Raw genomic sequence first — 23,030 nt, 5'->3', positions numbered from 1 at the left:
GTTTTTATTTTATAGGCGGTACATGTGTATTGTGCAGGCACAGAGCAAGAGCCGAGGACACCGAGATGAATACGAGATTTTGTAGGTTTGAGCCGATTACAGTTGCTAAGTTGCATTAAACAGTTCATGCGCTGAAAGAGTGTGCAGGAGTTGAGAACGTGACGAAACGAGTGTTACTGGATTCATTTGATGTGATTAAACTTTTGCTGCTAGAAGTTGTTAATAAATCCTTGCAGAATGGTGTTTTTCCTGCTACGTGGAAAAAAACCTTGGTGATTCCTATTCCGAAAGTTCCAAAATCTATGCGACCAGAAGACTACAGACCAATAAATATGTTGCCACTATATGAGAAGATACTGGAAACATTGGCTAAGGAGCAGATAATGAACTATGTGGATAACAATGGAATAATTCTCGAGGAGCAGTCAGGATTCAGGAAGCATCATTCATGTGAAACTGCGTTGAATTTGCTGTTGTTGAAGTGGAAGCAGTCTATTGAACGAGGGAAAATAGTCATGGCAGTGTTTGTTGATCTGAAGAGAGCATTCGAAATCATTGATCGATCAAAGTTGAGAGATGTCTTGAAGCGGTATGGGATCCAAGGGATTGCACTGAAGTGGTTCAGTAGCTATTTGGAGAACCGCACCCAAGTTACAAGATATAATAAATCGGTATCATCTGAGACAGCCGTGGACCTTGGTGTTCCTCAGGGTAGTGTTCTTGGACCACTGTTATTCATTCTATATATAAACGATTTGAAGCGGGTGCTACATCGAGTGGAGGTGAATCTCTTTGCCGACGACACAGTATTGTTTTTTGAAGGGAGTAGCACAGAGTACAGAGTGCTTTCAAGTTATGAACGAAGAACTACGGTACTTTTCAGAATGGTTGAAGTGGAAAAAGTTGAAACTTAATATAGCAAAGACAAAATATATGATCGTAACAACGAGGTCACAAACGGGTTGCACAGGTGAACTGCGTATAGATGAAGAAGTTGTGGAACGGGTAAAATCGATGAAGTATCTTGGAGTAATGCTGGATGAAAAACTGAATTTCTGTGAACACATTAACTATTCGATTAAAAAAGCTGCCCAAAAATTTGGAGTTTTATGCCGAGTTAGCCGTTATCTCCCATTTGATGCTAAAGTGACATTGTATAAGACGATCACCGCTCCCCACTTCGACTATTGTGCTTCTATCCAGTTTCTGGCTTCAAAAACACAATTAAAACGAATGCAAATTCTACAAAACAAGGTAATGCGGCTAATTCTGCAATGCGAACGGCTGACTCCACGGGTAATTATGTTGAACTGTCTTCAATGGATGTCAATACGTCAACGGATCGAATTCAATACGTTAGTGTTCATTTTCCGAGTTGTCAATGGAATGGCACCCCAATATTTAACGAGTACTGCATGTTATGGATCGGATATGCATCGATATGAAACAAGATATGCTGGAAGCCTCAGACTACCGAACTACAGAAAAACATGCACGCAAAATTCGTTGCTTTACAAAGGATATAGTTTATTCAACCAATTGCCTGAAGATGCACAACGTACCAACAACCTACGACACTTCAAAAGACTCTGCTCAGAATTTTTTAAAATGAGACCAATAGAATAGAGAGAACTGGATGGGCATACACGGAAGTAGAGTACGATTAAAGGGAACTCTCTGAAGCTGTTGTAAAATATTATCAAAAGATATCTGCTCATAAACCTTCCACGCTACAAAAAATGTGTATGGGTATGAGGTGGGCCATCCGAAAAAAAAAGAAAAAAAAAATTATGCCAAATGATGTCCGTGCATGTTCTAAGATCCTGAGATGTGAAGGTGGAGCAATTTGTGTACTTCAAATTTATGCTGGTCGAAGAAAACCATGAAAATGTTCTGCCAAAGTGAACCAGGTACAAAAAAGTTTTCTAAAATATGAAAGAGATTTGAACTTGGATCATTTAAGTGATTACCAAGCGCGTTACCTCTAGGTCATTTTAACTAGCTGAAGGTCGGTCGTTACGTCTGAATCAAGTTTCAAACATTCTTCTCAAGAATGGTTTTCGTGAAAACGCCAATTTTCGATCAGCCAAAGAATAGAAATACACTAGAACTCCAATGGCGCTGTAGTCACTTTTCTAATTTAATTATTTTAATAACTTTAGTTGCAATAACTTACTATTTTTAAATGGCCATCTTGAAGAGGACCTTTTGTTTTGGTAAACAAATTTAACTTGAAACTTCTAGTACCGCTGCTGACGCTGTAAGGACGTGGCAAACTAGATGTTAGTCACATGAACAGTCGCGGCATTTGACTTCTGTGGCTAGTTATTCTACTAGCCAAAGTGAACTAAGTGTTTGGGGGTTTTCAAGCTTTATTATTCTTATTTGCCTTGTTGTTCAATGACGGCTCCTGGGTTAAATAATCAGTATGAGGTGTATCGACATAACGCATCTATTCAAAACCAGTTCATTTTTGTATTGTTGAGAATAAATTGATTTTTAAATGCAGTGGATTTGGTTCGGTCTGGCTGAATGTGATTTGGAAAAATGGCGATCAACGCCATCGAAACATTATTGGATCCTCCGACACCCGTATTTTTCTTTACGTGTTAAATTCTCTCACAGATTGTTACTATGAGTCGGTTAGAAGTTAGAAATCTGACGGCGATGAAGAAAACTTGAAATGTACATCATCTGTACCAAAACTAAAATATTTCGCTGATTCTATGGAATAGTTTACAGTTCACTCTGGTTGGATGCAATTTTATTTTTTGTATGTTCTGCCAAACGGAAATTTTGAATTTACTCCACGAATAGCTGGCAGAACTACTGGATTTTTACACGGAAAGAAGATCATCATATTCTTCATGTAATGGTTAAGAAAACTAAATTTTTCAAAAAATGGTCTTTGGTTCGGTTTAGCAGAACCCCGACCAATTCAACACTACAACAATTTTATATTTTTAAAAGAAGTACTGGCCCTCTGAGTATGTGTTAAGCTACTCGAAAAAGTATTGTAAAACTTTAAAACATGTTTAAATAGGTTTTTTAATCTAATTTTTGATTGTGCTGATTTGGGGTAACATTGATCATGTCAGTGATCAGTGTTCATTTGTGTTGAAAATACCCTCACATACTAAATTCGGGGTCGCCGATTTCGAATATGTTGTCCAAATTCTTACAAATAATACACTTTTTAAGTTATTTTAGGATCAAAATCCTCTAAACCACGAATAACGTCTAAAGGTAGGCAATGGCTTAAGGAATTGATAGCCGACTTTTAATAAATCGTATATTTTATTGCAAAATCGCATTTCCATAGAAGTTTCATTTATTAAATCCAACTCTAGGATATCATATTGAAGTAATACAGTGATTTCGAACCTCATATTGTATCTAGTATTCACGCCAAGCATGAATGTTTGACAATGTATCTCATTGCGTTACGAGACACAGTTATGAAAAAATCGATTTAATTCAATGTTTATGAAATTCAATTTTCATAAATTGCATGTCATTTAATAGCTAAATGATAGCAGATTACGATATACCATTCCATAGTAGAAACTGATTCAATGTAAAATGCTTGTTTGAACATTTCATGAGGTGGGTCAAGCCGATCAATGTTACCCCGCTGATCAATGATACCCCGGATTACGGTATTCGGTTTTCCATACCTGAGTTAGTTATTCTTCAGTCATTTTCTCCTGCTCGGATAGTGTTCATTTTTGTGGATTTTATTACTTCGTTCTTGCTCATTTGAAATAAGCTGAAAATAAGAAGATCAGGTGCGCTGGTTTTGTTTACGAAGAGATTTGTGCCTTCAAAATCGTAAGTAGGGGCCAAAGTCGGCCATTGTGGCGGCCATTTTGGGATTCTAACAAGTCTGTCCTTAAATCGGAATCAACCGTCAGATTTGACATAAGTTATTTACCCTCGAGGGGCTTCTGGATGGATATTGGAGTTCGTGATAATGTAAATTAAAATAAGTATTATTTACTTTATAAAAAAATACAATTTATTTCATACGAAACGAAAATATTTAAAAAATCTTCAACATGTTCGATTTAGCCATTCTGCCTCAACCATTTTTGTGCGGAGAGCATTCAGTCGTCAGACTTCTGCAGCATCATGTTTCATAAACCGAATAACGCAATCAAGTGACTTAATAGCATCGCTGAACTCTGGACCTTCATGAGTACAAGTATCGATAAAACTGTTGCCTTCGTCCTTGGCCTCTTCAAGCGATTCTTCTTGTAAATGTAAAATGGTCTTTGTGGAGGACAGATGACGAAATCTCGTCATGGCACAAATTTCCTAAATGGAAAAGAACGTGCCTCTGGAGCTGACCTACTGATCTTCTGTCGCATCTCCATCAGAAATGTCATAAGGCAAACAATCAATTAGTTTCCTCCAAGAATTTTGGATGGTTGCTGTAGAAATTTCATACCAACCAGCAGCCAACCATGTAATGTACTATTGTAGGTTAATCTTCTTCTGACGGTCCTCGAATTTTAAGTCCTCGTACGTACTAAAGCATACGTTTTTTGTACTTACCGTGGCCAGGTCAAATTTCTGTAGACTTGCTTGATTTCGTTGTAGAGGCTGTGCCGGTATGAGCCTCTGGGTCTACCTCTGCTGCGATGTCCTGTTGGGTTCCAATCTAACGCTTGCTTGCAGATTTCGTTTCCGTCCCTGCGTAGACGTAGAGTATGGCCAACCCACCTCCACTTTCTCTCCCGAATTTCTGTCACTATCGGCTTTCGATGACATCGACGATGGCGCTCCACGTTGGAGATCTAATATATACAGCAGGCATCTATTGATGAAGACCTGCAGCTGTTTAGTGTTCTCCACTGATACACACCAGGTTTCACTGGCGTATAGTAGCACAGATTTCACGTTCGAGCTGAAAATTTGGATTTTGGTGCGTCGACTGATCTGATTGTTTTTCCACACATTCTTTGACTCGCAAAAGCAGCCCTCGCCATCATGATCTAGATTTAGATATGAAGTTGGGAGTATATGGAAGGCAATCAAAGATAATTAAGCGACGCAACAAAAAAAAGTTACTCAAGAGCCCCCCACACATTTTTTAACCCATACCGCAAAAATGACAGTTATAGGTCCAAGGTTTAGATTTGCTGAATTTTAGGTTAACTTTTTTTTTTTGTTTATAAAGTTGTTCTACACAACTCACCGTGAGATGCGTTGGTGTACCAATTGATCAAATTTTCAGTTTAGATGGTCTCTAAAATTGAGCCCGAATCCGATTTTAAGGCGTTCGCTTCAAAGCCCAAGATGATGTCGCAACTTCACCATCTTAAATCATGATGCATTTGAACAATTTTGGAATACCCATATGATTAATTGCAGAAATCTCCCTTTGCCCCAAGGATCCAACGGTACCCTTGTGGTTAAGTATCTTCATATATTATAAATTGCCGTTAATGGATTAGGCCTCGATTCCGGCAAGAACCAGACTGTCAGCAATAGTTTCAAACACGCGACAAGACACCAGCATAAAATCTTGTTGATGATGCTTGACACTTCCATCAGACGGCACCTGAGGTGAACAATGTGTAATTTAATTAGCATATTCTCTATCATATGAACCCATTACCATTTTACGACAGTTCTTTTTTTCATCCGAGATGAGCGGGATTCCATTCTGGTGACCCAGAGGGCGCCATGTCAAGTTTGGCTCGTGATTCCGTCTAACCGTTTTCCTATGCAAATGTTTAGCATCTGCATAGTGGTTATGGCGGGCTTATTCGTTTTTGACCTTGAAGTTATTTTTGATTAGCTGTTCGATGCGAGTTCATCATCATCGCCGACGGTTTCTGCAGTTGACTGAACCTTTTGGTCACATTCTGCACATTTTTCCTATGGGTACCGCTATGTTTATGTTTATGTATTTTTCATGTACAAATCACAAACCATAAAAGGTGTCTCGGACGTGAAGTTGTTTTCATAAAAGGAACAGTTTTATATCCTACCTACAAGCGGCAGAGTGTGATGTTGGTTTGAGCTGGTGACATATCCGTGAACTGATGCCTACTGCAGAAACAAACATGGAACGGATTGGTTGGATTGGGAATTAAGTCCAGACGTTGGACTCAATACATGCTGAGCTGAGCCTATCACGTTACAATTCTCCAATAAAATCGTTTTATGATCTTTCTGCTACATCGTTGTTAATCGATTATGGATAGCTTGGGTTTGCAGCCTCCCTGATCAGTGTTGTCGTTTGGTGATCGACAGGTGGATAAGAGGTTGTGATCTTTTGATTTCAGGTTGTTCGTCGCTGGAATATCATTCCATGAAATATACAAATATGTTTGAAAACATAGAAATGTAGAACAATGAAAGAATAACTTCAATGTCTTTGTCATTATTCATATACGCTTCTGAAAGAATTTTTTATCGGTGATAGAAATTTCTGATCAAGTCCATGGTTAACGAAATAATACAATTAACTTATAGTTATTTTGAACATTTTCTTTTGATTCATACCCATTGGATTATAAAAAAAATCAACGGCACCTGCTTGTAAAACATCTATCGTGCATTCTGAACACTAGCGAACCTGGTGGTAGAAAGCACGCTTTTTTAAACGGCGAGCATGGGGCGGTACGCTTTGATTTTATTTTATTTTTCTATTCAAATCCATTCCAATCTAGTTCCCCAAGTGAAAATGCGACTTCCATCTCTAAAATTTAAATTTGTTCGAAGATAAGGTAGGCCAGGGACAAAGTACTTATTCGGTTTTGTAATGCCAAGTAATGTTCCCATGTGAGAATCACAACTTGAGGGAGTGGACAACGAAAATGGATTCAATGGTGGAAAAGAATAATCTATGAAAATCGTTGGTAGTAATACCCCCAAAACTGTAGATATTGTAGAATTGTAGAAATTGTTGATTTGTGGAGCATTTTGAGATACCTATAAAAACTCTGCTTTATAAAAAAGTAATATTTTGAAATCCTAGTCAAAGTGGAGAAATGACCGCAAAGCATAATTAAAATGAACATCTTAATTTCAGCTACCTACCAATTAAAGGATTTCCACGACATGAAACACATAATGTGTGGGCAGAAAAACCACATAAACTTTATCCGCAAGCTCTGTGGGATTCCGTTTCAAAATGGTTCATTCAACGCCGTGCGGTGTTGGTGGGATGCGGTAAAACATGATTATCGTGTTAACAGCTCTGATGCTTAATTCCAGCCGATTAGATCCGGGACATTGGGCTGGGCACAGTAGGTATAAGCAGCTGCCACGGTGTGAATAAAACTCTGTCGGTAACAGGTTCTGTCTTGTATATTAAAGTAGATACGGTAGTATGGCTTGAAACAATAAATAAATCATATGTTGATTGATAGGTTTCATGTGTTTACCAATAGTTATAAAATATAAATAAAAAAAATTAAAAGGTTTCAAATAGTTTTCGATCTTTTTTGATTATATTGATTTTAAATATGAAATACTCTGCTCTTCTCCTTCCAGGTGTAGTATTTAGTATATCGCTACTATCCACAGTGCACAAAGCTAATGCATTTAGTGCATGGCAGGCACTCATGCTCAACCCGGACGTTCTCCAGATGCTGATGAACGGTGGTTTTGACACGCGACAGCCGGCGCGTATATTCCTTCCTCCCAAGTTCTACTCCTCGATCCTGTACGACAATGGCCACCGCAGCCCGGAAGAAATTTTCCGCACCAATCTGGAGCTCATGATGGAAGCCGTTTACGATGACAGTCTCCTGCTCAAGCAAAGCCCATCAACGGCATCATTATCACAAGCCGAGCTGACAGCTGGAACGGCACCATCAGGCGAAACGTTCAATCGACCCAACTCAATTTCGTATTCTGATGGTGCCACAGGAAATCGCAATAAAGGAAGCGGAGCATTGGAGAAAAATACTGTAACAAATTTCAAATTGTCCTCGGCATCAACTCCGGAGAAGACGGTGTCTTTGCCATACATTGTGGATCACACTAGAGGCGGCGTGCCACAAATTGCCAGTGGGAACCCTGCCGGAGAGAAAAGACAGAGCTTCGACAGTAGTAGGTACGTGGTTTGATGGCCGGAAATTTAATTATATCCTTTCCATCTTTGTCGCACATTCATCACTATGCAAAAGAAACAATCGAATGAATATGTTAACATCAATGTCTTCTGCCTTGTTCACACATCGTTTAGGGATCGCGTTCGAGTAGCTGGTGTAGGGTACAATCTTCGCCAAGCACTTCCCGGTGAACCAGATGTTGACTATCCGATTCTGGGGCACATTCCGGATACCAGTTTTAAATGTTTGGGACGACGTGATGGTGAGTGAAATAATTTAAAATATGATAAGTTTGAATGATAAACATATTACGAACGAAATATTCTATGAAACTTAAGATTTAGAAGGTTCTAGCAAACAAACAAACAAACAAACAAACAAACAAACAAACAAACAAACAAACAAACAAACAAACAAACAAACAAACAAACAAACAAACAAACAAACAAACAAACAAACAAACAAACAAACAAACAAACAAACAAACAAACAAACAAACAAACAAACAAACAAACAAACAAACAAACAAACAAACAAACAAACAAACAAACAAACAAACAAACAAACAAACAAACAAACAAACAAACAAACAAACAAACAAACAAACAAACAAACAAACAAACAAACAAACAAACAAACAAACAAACAAACAAACAAACAAACAAACAAACAAACAAACAAACAAACAAACAAACAAACAAACAAACAAACAAACAAACAAACAAACAAACAAACAAACAAACAAACAAACAAACAAACAAACAAACAAACAAACAAACAAACAAACAAACAAACAAACAAACAAACAAACAAACAAACAAACAAACAAACAAACAAACAAACAAACAAACAAACAAACAAACAAACAAACAAACAAACAAACAAACAAACAAACAAACAAACAAACAAACAAACAAACAAACAAACAAACAAACAAACAAACAAACAAACAAACAAACAAACAAACAAACAAACAAACAAACAAACAAACAAACAAACAAACAAACAAACAAACAAACAAACAAACAAACAAACAAACAAACAAACAAACAAACAAACAAACAAACAAACAAACAAACAAACAAACAAACAAACAAACAAACAAACAAACAAACAAACAAACAAACAAACAAACAAACAAACAAACAAACAAACAAACAAACAAACAAACAAACAAACAAACAAACAAACAAACAAACAAACAAACAAACAAACAAACAAACAAACAAACAAACAAACAAACAAACAAACAAACAAACAAACAAACAAACAAACAAACAAACAAACAAACAAACAAACAAACAAACAAACAAACAAACAAACAAACAAACAAACAAACAAACAAACAAACAAACAAACAAACAAACAAACAAACAAACAAACAAACAAACAAACAAACAAACAAACAAACAAACAAACAAACAAACAAACAAACAAACAAACAAACAAACAAACAAACAAACAAACAAACAAACAAACAAACAAACAAACAAACAAACAAACAAACAAACAAACAAACAAACAAACAAACAAACAAACAAACAAACAAACAAACAAACAAACAAACAAACAAACAAACAAACAAACAAACAAACAAACAAACAAACAAACAAACAAACAAACAAACAAACAAACAAACAAACAAACAAACAAACAAACAAACAAACAAACAAACAAACAAACAAACAAACAAACAAACAAACAAACAAACAAACAAACAAACAAACAAACAAACAAACAAACAAACAAACAAACAAACAAACAAACAAACAAACAAACAAACAAACAAACAAACAAACAAACAAACAAACAAACAAACAAACAAACAAACAAACAAACAAACAAACAAACAAACAAACAAACAAACAAACAAACAAACAAACAAACAAACAAACAAACAAACAAACAAACAAACAAACAAACAAACAAACAAACAAACAAACAAACAAACAAACAAACAAACAAACAAACAAACAAACAAACAAACAAACAAACAAACAAACAAACAAACAAACAAACAAACAAACAAACAAACAAACAAACAAACAAACAAACAAACAAACAAACAAACAAACAAACAAACAAACAAACAAACAAACAAACAAACAAACAAACAAACAAACAAACAAACAAACAAACAAACAAACAAACAAACAAACAAACAAACAAACAAACAAACAAACAAACAAACAAACAAACAAACAAACAAACAAACAAACAAACAAACAAACAAACAAACAAACAAACAAACAAACAAACAAACAAACAAACAAACAAACAAACAAACAAACAAACAAACAAACAAACAAACAAACAAACAAACAAACAAACAAACAAACAAACAAACAAACAAACAAACAAACAAACAAACAAACAAACAAACAAACAAACAAACAAACAAACAAACAAACAAACAAACAAACAAACAAACAAACAAACAAACAAACAAACAAACAAACAAACAAACAAACAAACAAACAAACAAACAAACAAACAAACAAACAAACAAACAAACAAACAAACAAACAAACAAACAAACAAACAAACAAACAAACAAACAAACAAACAAACAAACAAACAAACAAACAAACAAACAAACAAACAAACAAACAAACAAACAAACAAACAAACAAACAAACAAACAAACAAACAAACAAACAAACAAACAAACAAACAAACAAACAAACAAACAAACAAACAAACAAACAAACAAACAAACAAACAAACAAACAAACAAACAAACAAACAAACAAACAAACAAACAAACAAACAAACAAACAAACAAACAAACGAACAAACAAACAAACAAACAAACAAACAAACAAACAAACGAACAAACAAACAAACAAACAAACAAACAAACAAACAAACAAACAAACAAACAAACAAACAAACAAACAAACAAACAAACAAACAAACGAGCAAAATGCTGGAAAAAAATATTTGAACGATTTAAGGTGCGAAAAATGTTCCAAATTACGTGGATTGTCTAACAAGGAGTGGAGTATCTTGGTCAGAAACCCAAGTAACCACGGTGTTGAAGCCTTATTCCATGCTGATATAGGGTGTATTTAGAGCAATCATTACTTCACATGCAAACTTAAAGTTGATTTAAAGTGGAAATGGGCAATTATAGAATCAAATTACGACTATACTGGTATAATCTTAAATCAGTCGCATAATTGCCATTTCCACTTTAAATCAACCTTAAGTGTTCATGCAAAGTAATGATTGCTCTAAATACACCGTATATCCGCATGCAATAAGGCTTCAGCACCGTGGTTACTTGGGAAGCCCTGTCTAATTCTCGCTCAACCTTTAACGGTTCGTTTTCTACGTGCTTAGAAAAAATGACGGATTGGTAAAATTTTACCATAATCTCAACAGTTTAACGTAACTTCAATCTCAGGAATACGCATTTGTGGAGCCTCGTGGCCGTGAGGTTAGCGTCACCAAGCGTATAATCGTACCATGCCATGGGGTTGAGGGTTCGATTCCCGCTCCGAGTTATGTGAATCTTTTCGCAAAAAAATGTTTCTTCCTCGTATCCACTGGTGCTCCTAATGTGTGTCGTGTTCGTTGTCTAGTGTTGAGCTTCGTTCAATCTGTGCAGCCTCTGACTGAAGACGGAGTCCGTGTCTTTACAAATATACCGTCTAAAATCGCAGGACGTTCGGTATTATTTTTTCACAGATGAACTGTAAGTACTATGCCCAAACCTCCATTTAGAGAGATTAAAAGGGGGTTTCAAGGCTTTCAAGGTAGTTTCAGAAGGGGGGATTTAGTTGCGATGCATGGGGCTTTAGGGAGGTCTAATGCGGGTCATGTTTTCGGTGGCATTTTTGGAAGTTTCAGTTTCCTACGAATTTCAGAAGTTTGACACGGTGTTTTCGAGGGTTTTTTTCCGGGCCTCAGATGCGTTTCGGAGGGTCTAAGATGCATTACATAGAATCCGAGGGAGTTTCAGGGGGTTATTGGTGGTATTTAAGGAAGCATCTAAAGATTAACGGGGCGTTACAGGTGATCCAAAGGGGTTTTTGCAGGCAGTTTAGGATTTTCATGCGGTTCCGGAGGTGTTACAGGGGCCTTTCCGGAGGTTTTTAGAGAATCTCAGGTGCGTTACATAGGCGCCGTCCGCAAATTACGTAGGGGGCAGTATGGCCGAGCGTTACGGCCCATACGAAATTTTTAGGATTTTCATAGATAAAAGCGTTACGGAGGGGGAGGGGGTGCAAAAATTGCCGATTTAAACGTTACGTAATAAATGAACGTTGCCTTAGGGCCTGTGAAAGAGTGGTCTTTGAAGTTCCGCAGGCATTTCAGAAAGTTTTAGAGGATTTTCAGGACGTCTTTGGAAGCGTTACAGAGCGTTTCAAGGGCTTGGGGGAGGGTTTTGGTGTTGGTTTTCTCAAGTGCGTCATGTGCGTGAAGGCATTTTTGAAAGTTTCAGAGGCGTTATAGGAGCGTTTTCGGGGTTTCAGAGGGTCTTAGTTGCGTTTCAGGGGGCTTTTGGTGGTATTTCAGGGTGATTCAGAGGATTTTCAGCGGTTTTTAGGCGTTACAGAAGCATTTTTGGAAGCTTCAGAGGTTCTTATGTGCGTTACAGGGGTTTGAGGTGGTTTTAGAGGTTTTCGGAGCCATTTCAGAAACTGTAAGAATTTTGACCGGGTTTCAGAGGCGTATTGGGGTAATCCTCGCTAAAACGAGGCCGCCATTTACATTTAGTCTAGGATTTCAATTTTTTCTTGCTTATTCGTTAGACTATGATTAAAAAGATGAAATCCACTTTGGTTAGGTTTAATTGATGGGCCACTTGTTTGCCAAGAGGTTGACAAGGTTACAAAAATGACAATTTTTCACCAAATTGCACCTCGCGTGATAACTCGAAATTTCATGTTGTTTCCTCTTTTTGTTTTTATTAACCTTCCGTAACTCGCGCGGTTGACTACCTGCGTCAGCACCACGCTAATACTTGTACTCACAAAAATCGAGATTTTTTCATCGTGTTGTACAAAATACAACAGCGCGATTGCTCGAGGGTTAATGTAAATTTTATGTGTATTACATCAGGTAATGTAACTCCTTGTAACGCTTCCCTAGTTCCAAACGAGACTAGGAAAACTCCAAAGGTCGTTATGCAATTTTGTTTACACTCTACATAACCATCAGATTCTCCAACATCGAAAGCAGCATAAAACTCAAAATGAATTGCGTGAACGCAAAGGGGTTCATCAACCAGGGTTGAAACCAATCAGCCACGCTAACCTTGCTTTTTCTAACCTCGGAAAGATTTCAAGAGGGGAGGGGTGGGAAACTTCAGCTTTTGGGAAATTTACATCGGTAAGGGCGTAATATACCGGAATGTGTGTAAATTAAGCAAAACTGAATACCTTATCTAAAAGAGAAAGCGGGATTTTGGTAAAAAGCTAATTATAAACATTAAGGGGATTTTTCAAGGATTATGACCTATCTATCCTGCCTCTACGTGATCACGTTATACTTAACTAAACGCACATATATTTATACAGTTTTGGCATGCTTATTATCTACTCTATCTAACCAGCGCGACTTACGGTTTTCCGGAATTTGGACCTCACGGATGTCTTTGGGAACTGTTGGCCTCGGGTATGGACGGAAGCACGATCCGGTGACCCTCTGGGAAAACTGGAATAAGTGGAACGTTCGACGACAAGTTGGGGGGGGGGGGACGTCTTGGTAGACGTCAAGCATTGGCGTAGTCCGAACACCAATGGCGTTCCAAAATGGCGTCCGACAATGTCTTCCACAATGGCCGCTCGCTCGTTTACTGGAGGATCCGATACCGTCTGGATGATGGCGATTTCTGGAAGCCCCGACGACAACTAGGACGATTGGCGTAATCCCTCTTCTGCAATTGTCTCCAACAGAATACAAGCAGGGTTGATCTCTGGCTCAGGGGCATACATATTTGGTCTTGGAGAGATCCTATATGTCGGTGGTCCAGCTTAGCGTCGGTCTTCCTTGTCGAAACTCGCAAATAGACGGAAAAAGACCAATTTTGGCCTATTCAGGTCCCGATTAGTGTCTATTTTGGGGTTATGTTCGAGGGATCTTCAATTCTCCGTTAAAATGTACCTTTTCCGTAGTAATCCGTGTCCCACAATCCACGAGGAACGTGTTGCTAGGCTGAACCACACAGTATCCTATGCATAATATATTTCTTTTAGGTTATGTTCACGAATAACAATAACTACTTTTACCTTTGACAAATACTGCACTTCAAGAGAGGGCCTCGTTGCCTCGAGGCTGCACGTTCGCTTCATACGCGGATGGTCATGGGTTCGATTCCCAGCCCCCTCAAAAACACCTCGTCCAGCTACCGGATGCTACAACACGGAGCGCGATGCACAGGGGACACATCCATCCTCCATCAGTGTCTGATGGTGACTGCGGCACTTGACCCTCTTCGAAGGCAGTATGCCTCACACTACACCACAACAACACGGTAATGAACCAACAGCGTACAACAATGGACTATGACTATGAATAACTGGATATAGATTGGACCACGCGATAATGTATCCACACCGAACAACAATAAACGACAGAGAAGCATCTCTTCCTACACACTTGTACTGGTATGCGATAGAGAGCGCGGTAGTAAAGAATAGGGCTGAATATAGATCTTGTAACAGTAAGCTACAGGTACACTATGAAATCGGCACAGAAGCGGTCATGAACACAGAGTGCCTACCAAATAAATGTAAGGAATAAAAAAAAATACTGCACTTCAAACTTTGTTTTAAAAAAATCTTTCAATAGCTTTCTTCGACTATCTCCACTAATACTAAAAAATAAGGAAAAAGAGTTACTTAAATTCACACATTTTTCTAATCAACTATCACTTCGAGTTTTAATCGCGCCGCGCACTTCTACCTATCCTGAAGTCTTGAGCCAGAAAGAAAGAATTTGCAAAGCTAGGATGACTAGTAGGTTTCGTGGTATAGGTTGACTGGTCCTCTATCTTCCATGTCGAGAATTATGCATTTTCCTAAATAGTTTCCGTGTATTGGTGTAAGTTTAGTTGACCTAAATTTGCTTGGAAAATAAATCCTCATGTTTTCACACCTAGATGGGAGTAGTTGTCCCTTATGGGCAAGGTGCGTCATAAGGAGGTAGCCCTAAATATTGCACTTGGCAGAGTCAATGCCTAATTTTGAAACCAACGGTTACAGTAATTCTACACTACATGTTGTAATATGTTCAAAACTTAACATTTTTGTGAAGGGAAGTATAGGCCTTTTATTTACAGTTAAAAATTTTGTTGGCAGCCTTCTTGGATTTAGACGCCATTTTGATTTTTTTCCCTAAATCGCGATATAAGCTGTATTCGCAATCACCGATTGAACTCATCATTAGCAAGCTGAAAGTTTAGGCTTCTCAGAACATTAAAATATTTAGGTGAGCATTGACCGCAACAATCAGATATCGATGAGAACGTGAGCCAACCTCCCATTCTCCCATACATTTTGTTGTAAGCGCCACGCGTATGCAACGCGATGCCATCGATTCCGTTAGGCGCTGTCCATAAACTGCGTAGATTCAATTTTGGCAATCTCCCCCCTCGTAGACTTTCGTCCATACAAAATTTTCGAAATTTATATGGACCCCAAACTTTGGCCAGAACACCCCGCTCTGAGTCTACGTAGTTTATGGATAGACCCTTATCGCCCAAGCGGATGCGCGCGAGAGAATGTTGGTATGGGAAAATGGGAAGTACCATTTGCGAACATGAGCATGCCGAACGCATTTCTTAACATTTTTTTTTTGTATGGGGGTGATTGTGAATTTTCGGCAGTTATTTTTTTTGAAAGTTGTTGAACTCAAATTTGGCCTCAAATCCTTCCTAATCAAGCTCAATTATACGACCAAATTATTCCGACAAAAATCCCTCATGACGAAGATAACAAACCTGTTTCGGAAATATTCTCGCAGTACTCCCGTAAATTTGTCTCATTCTAGCGGTTTTTCGGTGAATTCTCAGATTTCACAGATTTTCTCATGTAATTTCATCGGTATTTCCGTGAATCCGTTATTTGCTTGCCTTCAGACCAGTTTTGATGATTTTTTCATCGAATACTGTCATTTATTCTGAGTCTGTACTCTCTCATACAACGCAAGCAATATTTATGTAATGCAAATTGGAGAAATTAAGAGATCTTTGCTCTTTGGAATTGAATGAGTTAGATTCAGAAGCTTAATGACGTTCGTGCGGAGTTTTGTTCCCAATGAATGAGATCAAAATTAAGATAGATCGGTTACTTTTTAAGGCGTTCTCGTGATCCGGAATGAACAGGTTTTGATAACATATGGTTACGCTTCTAGGAACGATATCTAGACAAAAAAATCTTTATACCTTTCAAAATATATTTTATGCCTTTCCATTGATGAGGCGCTTTTCATAATTGGCCGTTTGACTATCTCAGAAGTACCACGCTATGCTGACGTACGATGTGAACCAATGATGGCCTTGAACGAAATTTGATGTATCCAGAAGACAGTAGATGTTCACCCGTTACTGAACTAATTTAGGAGTCACATGGAACAGCCTTAGCATATCTGAACCAATCTTTTTGCGATTGTTCTGTTCCGCCAAGGGGGGTCACACACAGTTGGAGAAGCGAAAGCCATTAACCTGGTGATATGCTGTTGTAGAAGCAGAGTTGATCGTACCGATTTGTGACTAGATAAAACTCCACCTGGCTAAGCTTGTGTGAATAAATTAGTGGATTTTCGGAGTGAATGTTCTACTCCTAGGTTTTTTTCTATCATCCCATTGATAATCTCTCGGATATATGTATCAGAAAATATATATATGTTCTTTCATTTGATAGCAGTTGTCATAATCATTATTATGAATAGAGTTTTTGTGGTTGAAGCGATGGCGATCTCGCCGCCTTTATGGGTATGTTCGTAATGATAAAATATACATAAAAGTGCAGGAAATTTAAGCTGAAACCTCGTTTTGTTTGATGCTATTCGAGGTCTATGTTAAGTGGACTTCATGCGTTCTGACAAATTTCGCATACTCCTCAATAGATGAAATATAAAAACTGTTCTAAATAGCCGATTGCCCGTTTTCAACGTCTCGCTAGAGGCGAGATGGCTGTATATTTTATGATCTGTTTTTCATCTGTAATAACTCCTACTTATCATTTTCTTTTTTGTTTTCAACAGGATACTATGCAGACGTGGAAGCTCGATGCCAAGTGTTCCGAGTTTGCGCCAATACAGACGACTCCGGATCAGGCTTTGCCTTCCTCTGTCCAAACGGCACGCTGTTCAATCAGAAGTTCTTTGTTTGCGATTGGTACATGAACGTTCGCTGCGAGGAAAGTGAAAATTATTACGGCAAAAACGAGGAGCTGGGAAAAACCACTGCAGACTTTGGAAAAATGATGGGAGCTGTGATGTCGATGGTTGGCTTCCCAATGATGTCCTCGGTGATGACGGGCGTTGCTGGTGCTGATGGGGCACTCAACTATGGCAAACCAAGCTCACTTAACGATGATATTCTGTCAAACGAGAAAAACGGTTACGGCTTTAATACGGTCGATTTTGCCGGAGAAAATCTATCCCCTTTCAACCAGGATGACAACAGGAAAAAGTTTATTCCATCAAATGAAGGAGCGACGGGTGGTGGCGCTTTCCAATCAAAATTCAATAAGGGGAGTAGTTACCAGTCTCACACGAGCAAGGACGTGACACATCCATCGCATCAAGTGTACGTCTCCAGTTTGGGAACTCTATCAACCGACCCACAGTCAGGGTTCGACCCAGTGAAATCAACTTTCCTTGCACCTCACGTTGGAGTGGAACTGCTACCACCGAGATTGACGAGTGGTTGGGAAGCACCATTCAACGCCCAGAAGCAGCTGTATAACGAAGCGGTAAGATACTCAATTTCCGCCAACATCCACTGTTAACAAACTAAAACAGTTGAGTGTTCATTGTCATCTGCACAAATATTTGAATTCCTAGCTGAGATGGCGGCAAACTTAGACGAGGAACATTTCCACTGCAGAATCGTCGTCTGTCTCTAAAAGTTTTCAACCGCAGTGAAAGTAAATTGAAAAGAAGACTGTTCATTCCACCGACTAATTTACTTCCATCCGGTGCAGCTTGCCTGACGTTGCCAACAGATGAGGTTATATAACGTTTGGGTGTGGGACTATAGGATCCTGTTTTAGGCACTTTCCGCAATAACTTGAGGCGGTATCCAAAAATCGACATTGTTTAACAACCTCCGTAGCGCTTTTTTGTATGAAATAACTACATTTTTAGTATGGGCCATACTCATACTCCTTTTAGATGGCTACGTTATTTGTTGATAATTATCCACAAAATCTCATTCTAAAATGTTCAGATTTTCTGGAACAAAATCAAGTCCACTACCATTCATTTCATGGTATTTTTTATTGTTGAAATCTCACAATAAGGTTTGTTGTTGAACAATTGAATTTTTCGATGGTAGTTTATTGTTATTTTTTTTTTAAATATTGCTATCAGGGTAGGCAAAGCGCAAAACTCTAAACGCAATTATCTCGAATTTGTGAAGAATTGGCCCACCCAAATTCACAAATCTGGCTGACACAAATTTTGATTTTTTCTGGGTCATTCGGGGTAATGTCCTAAAACCGTTCTGTTATATAATTCTGAATATCTGGACATTACCTCATAGTCTCTATTGATGTTATATGGCTTCAAAAGACCTAGTTGATCGTTTTGAACTGTACATAGCTCTACCCACCGTGGATGCTGAAGACGGGAACGCGCAAATTTTGGTCATACAATTTTTTTCATAACTTTAGACTGCGTACATCAAAATAGCTGATTTTAGGACCAGTAATGTTACATTCTATGCAGTGTATAGCATAAAATTTTCATTAAAATCGGTTTAGTATTTGCGGAGCTGTTGTTGAATCCTGAGATCTGCAATTTTAAAGTTTTGTACAAAGAGCTCCATAGTAAATTTTCGGCAATTTAAGGACAGTAAAGCACAATTTTGACTATAGAACTACCAATACTGCTCCGATTCATATGTTCTCAGTTAAATTTTGAGTCATTTTGTATGAATATTTTCAAAGTTGTAGCAGTTTGAATATGAAAAAAAAACTAATGGGGTGCCACTTAAGAACTCAAAAACTGATTGAACTTCAAATTGTTTCATGGGAAGTTATTTTTACATTCGTAGACTTCAAGATGTAGACTTAAGAACAGTTTGGGTGAACTAGCACATTCGAAAAATAACTTTATTCATGTTTGTCAAATTTATGAATTCGAGCGTCAAAATGTCTGTACGATAACATTAACCCGCTAATACCCAAATTTTTTATTTTGATTTAAATATCATTTTTCGACATCTAAAATCGATTTAAACATGCTTCGAAGCATGATTCTTTTTAATTCTCGATTTTATGAATTTCGGTTTTTGATTTTTTTTTAATTTTTATTTTTGAACATCCCTACGCTTTTATATTTTTCCTGGAGGCCTATTTGAGATACGGATTTTTTTAGACGAAAACATTTCGAGATTTTATGGCTATTGTCGAAATATTTTTTATCTTGGAATATTATATTTTCCATGTAATTTTTAGGAAAATTTTTTTAGAGTGTATTCAACTCTCTTTACATTACTATGATGAAATGATAATTTATAATATATTAATTGTAGCGGTTTAATACAAAATAAACAATCATTTCTGAAACCTGACTAAAACATCAATTTTTCAATGATAAAAAGACATCAAAAACCATTTTGAGCTATTCAAAACAGTCCTTAATATCATCCGAAATAAAAATAAAAATTGATTGTCCTCGAAACAAAAAAAAAATTAAAAAAATCTCAAACTATACCCCGTCTAAAGGCGGGGTTGGGTATTAGAGGGTTAAGACAAAACTATTCCTCAAAGGGTTTAATACGGGATAGTATTCTCAGTAAGTTTGAATGGACTGACCCAATGCCATCAGTTATAAGTACCGTAAAACGGGGTATCATTGATCACGGGGTAACATTGATCGGCTTGACCGACCTCATGAAATGATCAAACAAGCATTTTACATTGAATCAGTTTTTGCTATCGAATGGTATATCATAATCTGCTATCATTTAGCTTTTAAATGACTAGCAATTTATGAAAATTGAATTTCATGAACATTGAAATAAATCGATTTTTCCTTAACTATGTTTCGTACTGCAATGAGAAACTTTGTAAAACATTCATGCTTGACATAAATACTAGATACAATCTGAGCTTCGAAATCACTGTATTACTTCAATATGTTATCCTAGAGTTGAATTTAATGAATGAAACTTTTATGAAAATGCTCTTTTTCAATAAAACATACGATTTATTAAAAATAGGCTATCAATTCCTTAAGCCATTGCCTACCTTTAGGCGTTATTCGTGGTTTAGAGGATTTCATTCCTAAAATAACTGAAAAAGTACATAACTTGTAAGAATTTGGACAACATATTCGAAATCAGCGACCCCGAATTTAGTAAGAAAGGATATTTTCAACACAAACGAACATTGATCACTGACATGATCAATTTTACCCCAAATCAACAAAATCAAAATTTAGACTAAAAAGACTATTTAAACATGTTTTAAAGTTTTACAATACTTTTTCGAGTTGCTTAACACATACTCAGAGTGCCAGTACTTGTTTCAAAAATATAAAACATGTAGCATTTGCTTTAACAAGAGAATTATTCAAGAAAGATCAAAAATTATGATCAATGTTACCCCGGATTACGGTAAGTTCGCTTCATCACTCATAACATTTGTCTCTAATTCCAGGCCATTTCCGCACCACCGATGCCAAAGGCAGAATTCGAGCTGCTGATGGGACAGCTGTTGAAAACGTGGACCGATATGGGTTATGCCAAAACTTCCTCGTTTGGGCCCCAACCACCGAAAGCCATTCTACCACCGTCGGGCGTTCTGCCACCATCACCGGTTCCGTTCGGCACGAATCGACTGCAGCTCGTCGCTGGAAAGCCTCAAGTAGCTCAAACTTCAGGCACACGTAGGCCCCATCCTGCCGCGGTTCAGAACGTGATTCGAGTGAACAAAGTATTTGTCGCGCCGCAAAGTTATCGCCCATCAAGTTATGTTACTTTCTCGCAAGCATTCATTCCGCAATCTGTGGTCCAGAGGCTCCCCGTGGGAAGTCGTCCCATCGTAAATCCATCAACAGTTCAGATTTCGCGGCGACAAGGCGTTCCAGTTCAAAGAATTTTGCGACCAGCACCGTCGTCAGCATCAGCTGTAAGGAGCGAAATCGGATACGACATAGAAGTTGTTCCCTCTAATGGGTATTATCTGAATAACGAGCAGGAGAGAAACTCATATTTTGATGCGCTGAACAAACAAGCTAAATCGACAAACGGTTTCAATTACTTCGGTGGCGTGTCGTCCTACAATGTTCCGATCAGTAGTATAGGGCCAGAATATAATAGACGTCGTTAGGAGAATTAGGTTTGAGCTATAATCGTTTAGTTTTGTACACACTCTAGTAGCTATTAGGTTTAGGGTTTTGTAGTTGGTATCTAACAGATCCGAAAGTAGTTCCATTTGTGAATAATTTGTTTGTAGCAAATTTCAAATAAATACTGTACCAAATGTATGTTTTGTTTTGCCTTTCTCCAAAAATGACTTTTTGATAGAAGACCCGGAGGGTTGAGTCACATATAGCAATCAGCTCAGCTCGACGAATTGAGGTGATGTCTGTGAGTGTGTGTGTGTGTGTGTGTGTGTGTATGTGTACAAAAAAACTCACATCACTTTTTGGCAGTAAACCTCAACCGATTTTAATGACCGACGGTTCATTCGACGCGGAATCTGGTCCCATTGTTTCCTATTGAAAATGGTTCGGATCGGTCCAGCCGTTCCGGAGTTATGGCCATTTAGGTGTTCCGAACCAGTATCCTTGAAAGGGGCCATCCATAAAAATGTAACAAACACATACATGCGACACATCAAACTGCGGCATTTTCGATAACCTGATAAACAGTTAGCAAGCAAACAGTCTCAGACCATATCTGAACAGGGCCCATATAGCCGAGGCGGTAAACGCACGGGTATTCAGCATGACCATGCTGAGGGTGACGGGTTCGATTCCCGGTCGGTCCAGGATCTTTTCGTTAAGGAAATTTCCTTGACTTCCTTGGGCATAGAGTATCTTCGTGCCTGCCAATAGAAATACACTAGAACTCCAATGGCGCTGTAGTCACTTTTCTCATTTAATTATTTTAATAACTTTAATTGCAATAATTATTATATTATAATTGGCTATCTTTATGTGTCTATCTTGAAGAGGACTTTTTGTTTTGGTAAACAAAATTAACTTGACACTTCTAGTACCGCTGCTGACGCTGTAAGGGCGTGGCAAACTAGATGTTAGTCACACGAACAGTCGCGATATTGAACTTCTGTGGCTAGTTATTCTACTTGCCTGCCACACGATATACACATGCAAAATGGTCATTGGCAGAGGAAGCTCTCAGTTAAAAACTGTGGAATTGCTCATAAGAACACTAAGCTGAGAAGCAGGCTTTGTCCCAATGAGGACGTTACGCCAAGAAGAAGAAGAACCATATCTGAACTGGTAGTGTTCCGGAACCGGTTCCGGGTGTCCGCCGGAAGTGACCAAATATAAAATAAACCAAATCCATGCATGCGACACATCCAATTGCGGCAATTTTGATAACCTGATGAACAGTTAGCAAGAAAACAGTCTCAGACCATATCGGAACTGGTAGTGTTCCGGAACCGGTTCCAGGTGTCCCGCCGGAAGTGGCCACACAAAAAATGTAACAAACTCATACATGCAACACATCAAACTGCGGCATTTTGGATAATCTGATGAACAGTTAGCAAGAAAACAGTCTCAGACCATATATGAACTGGTTGT

The 23,030-nt window shown here is 38.0% G+C and overlaps 1 protein-coding gene across 1 annotated transcript in view; it reads left to right on the top strand.

Annotated features, from left to right (window-relative positions):
- Nucleotides 1-21,733, top strand: part of LOC109411119 (uncharacterized) — a 46,903-nt gene extending 25,170 nt beyond the window's left edge. Inside the window, exons 2-5 of the mRNA XM_019684574.3 lie at nucleotides 7,510-8,074; nucleotides 8,207-8,334; nucleotides 17,289-18,001; nucleotides 20,915-21,733. Coding sequence (XP_019540119.3) covers nucleotides 7,510-8,074; nucleotides 8,207-8,334; nucleotides 17,289-18,001; nucleotides 20,915-21,586 — 2,078 coding nt within the window. The 3' untranslated portion in view covers nucleotides 21,587-21,733. The remainder of the gene's footprint in view (nucleotides 1-7,509; nucleotides 8,075-8,206; nucleotides 8,335-17,288; nucleotides 18,002-20,914) is intronic.
- The last annotated feature ends 1,297 nt before the right edge of the window (nucleotides 21,734-23,030 follow it).

This window comes from Aedes albopictus, chromosome 2, assembly GCF_035046485.1.
Source record: "Aedes albopictus strain Foshan chromosome 2, AalbF5, whole genome shotgun sequence".
Lineage (NCBI taxonomy): Eukaryota > Metazoa > Arthropoda > Insecta > Diptera > Culicidae > Aedes > Aedes albopictus.
The sequence above is the reverse complement of the archived record's forward strand: the minus strand, read 5'-3'. Positions and strand labels throughout refer to the sequence as shown.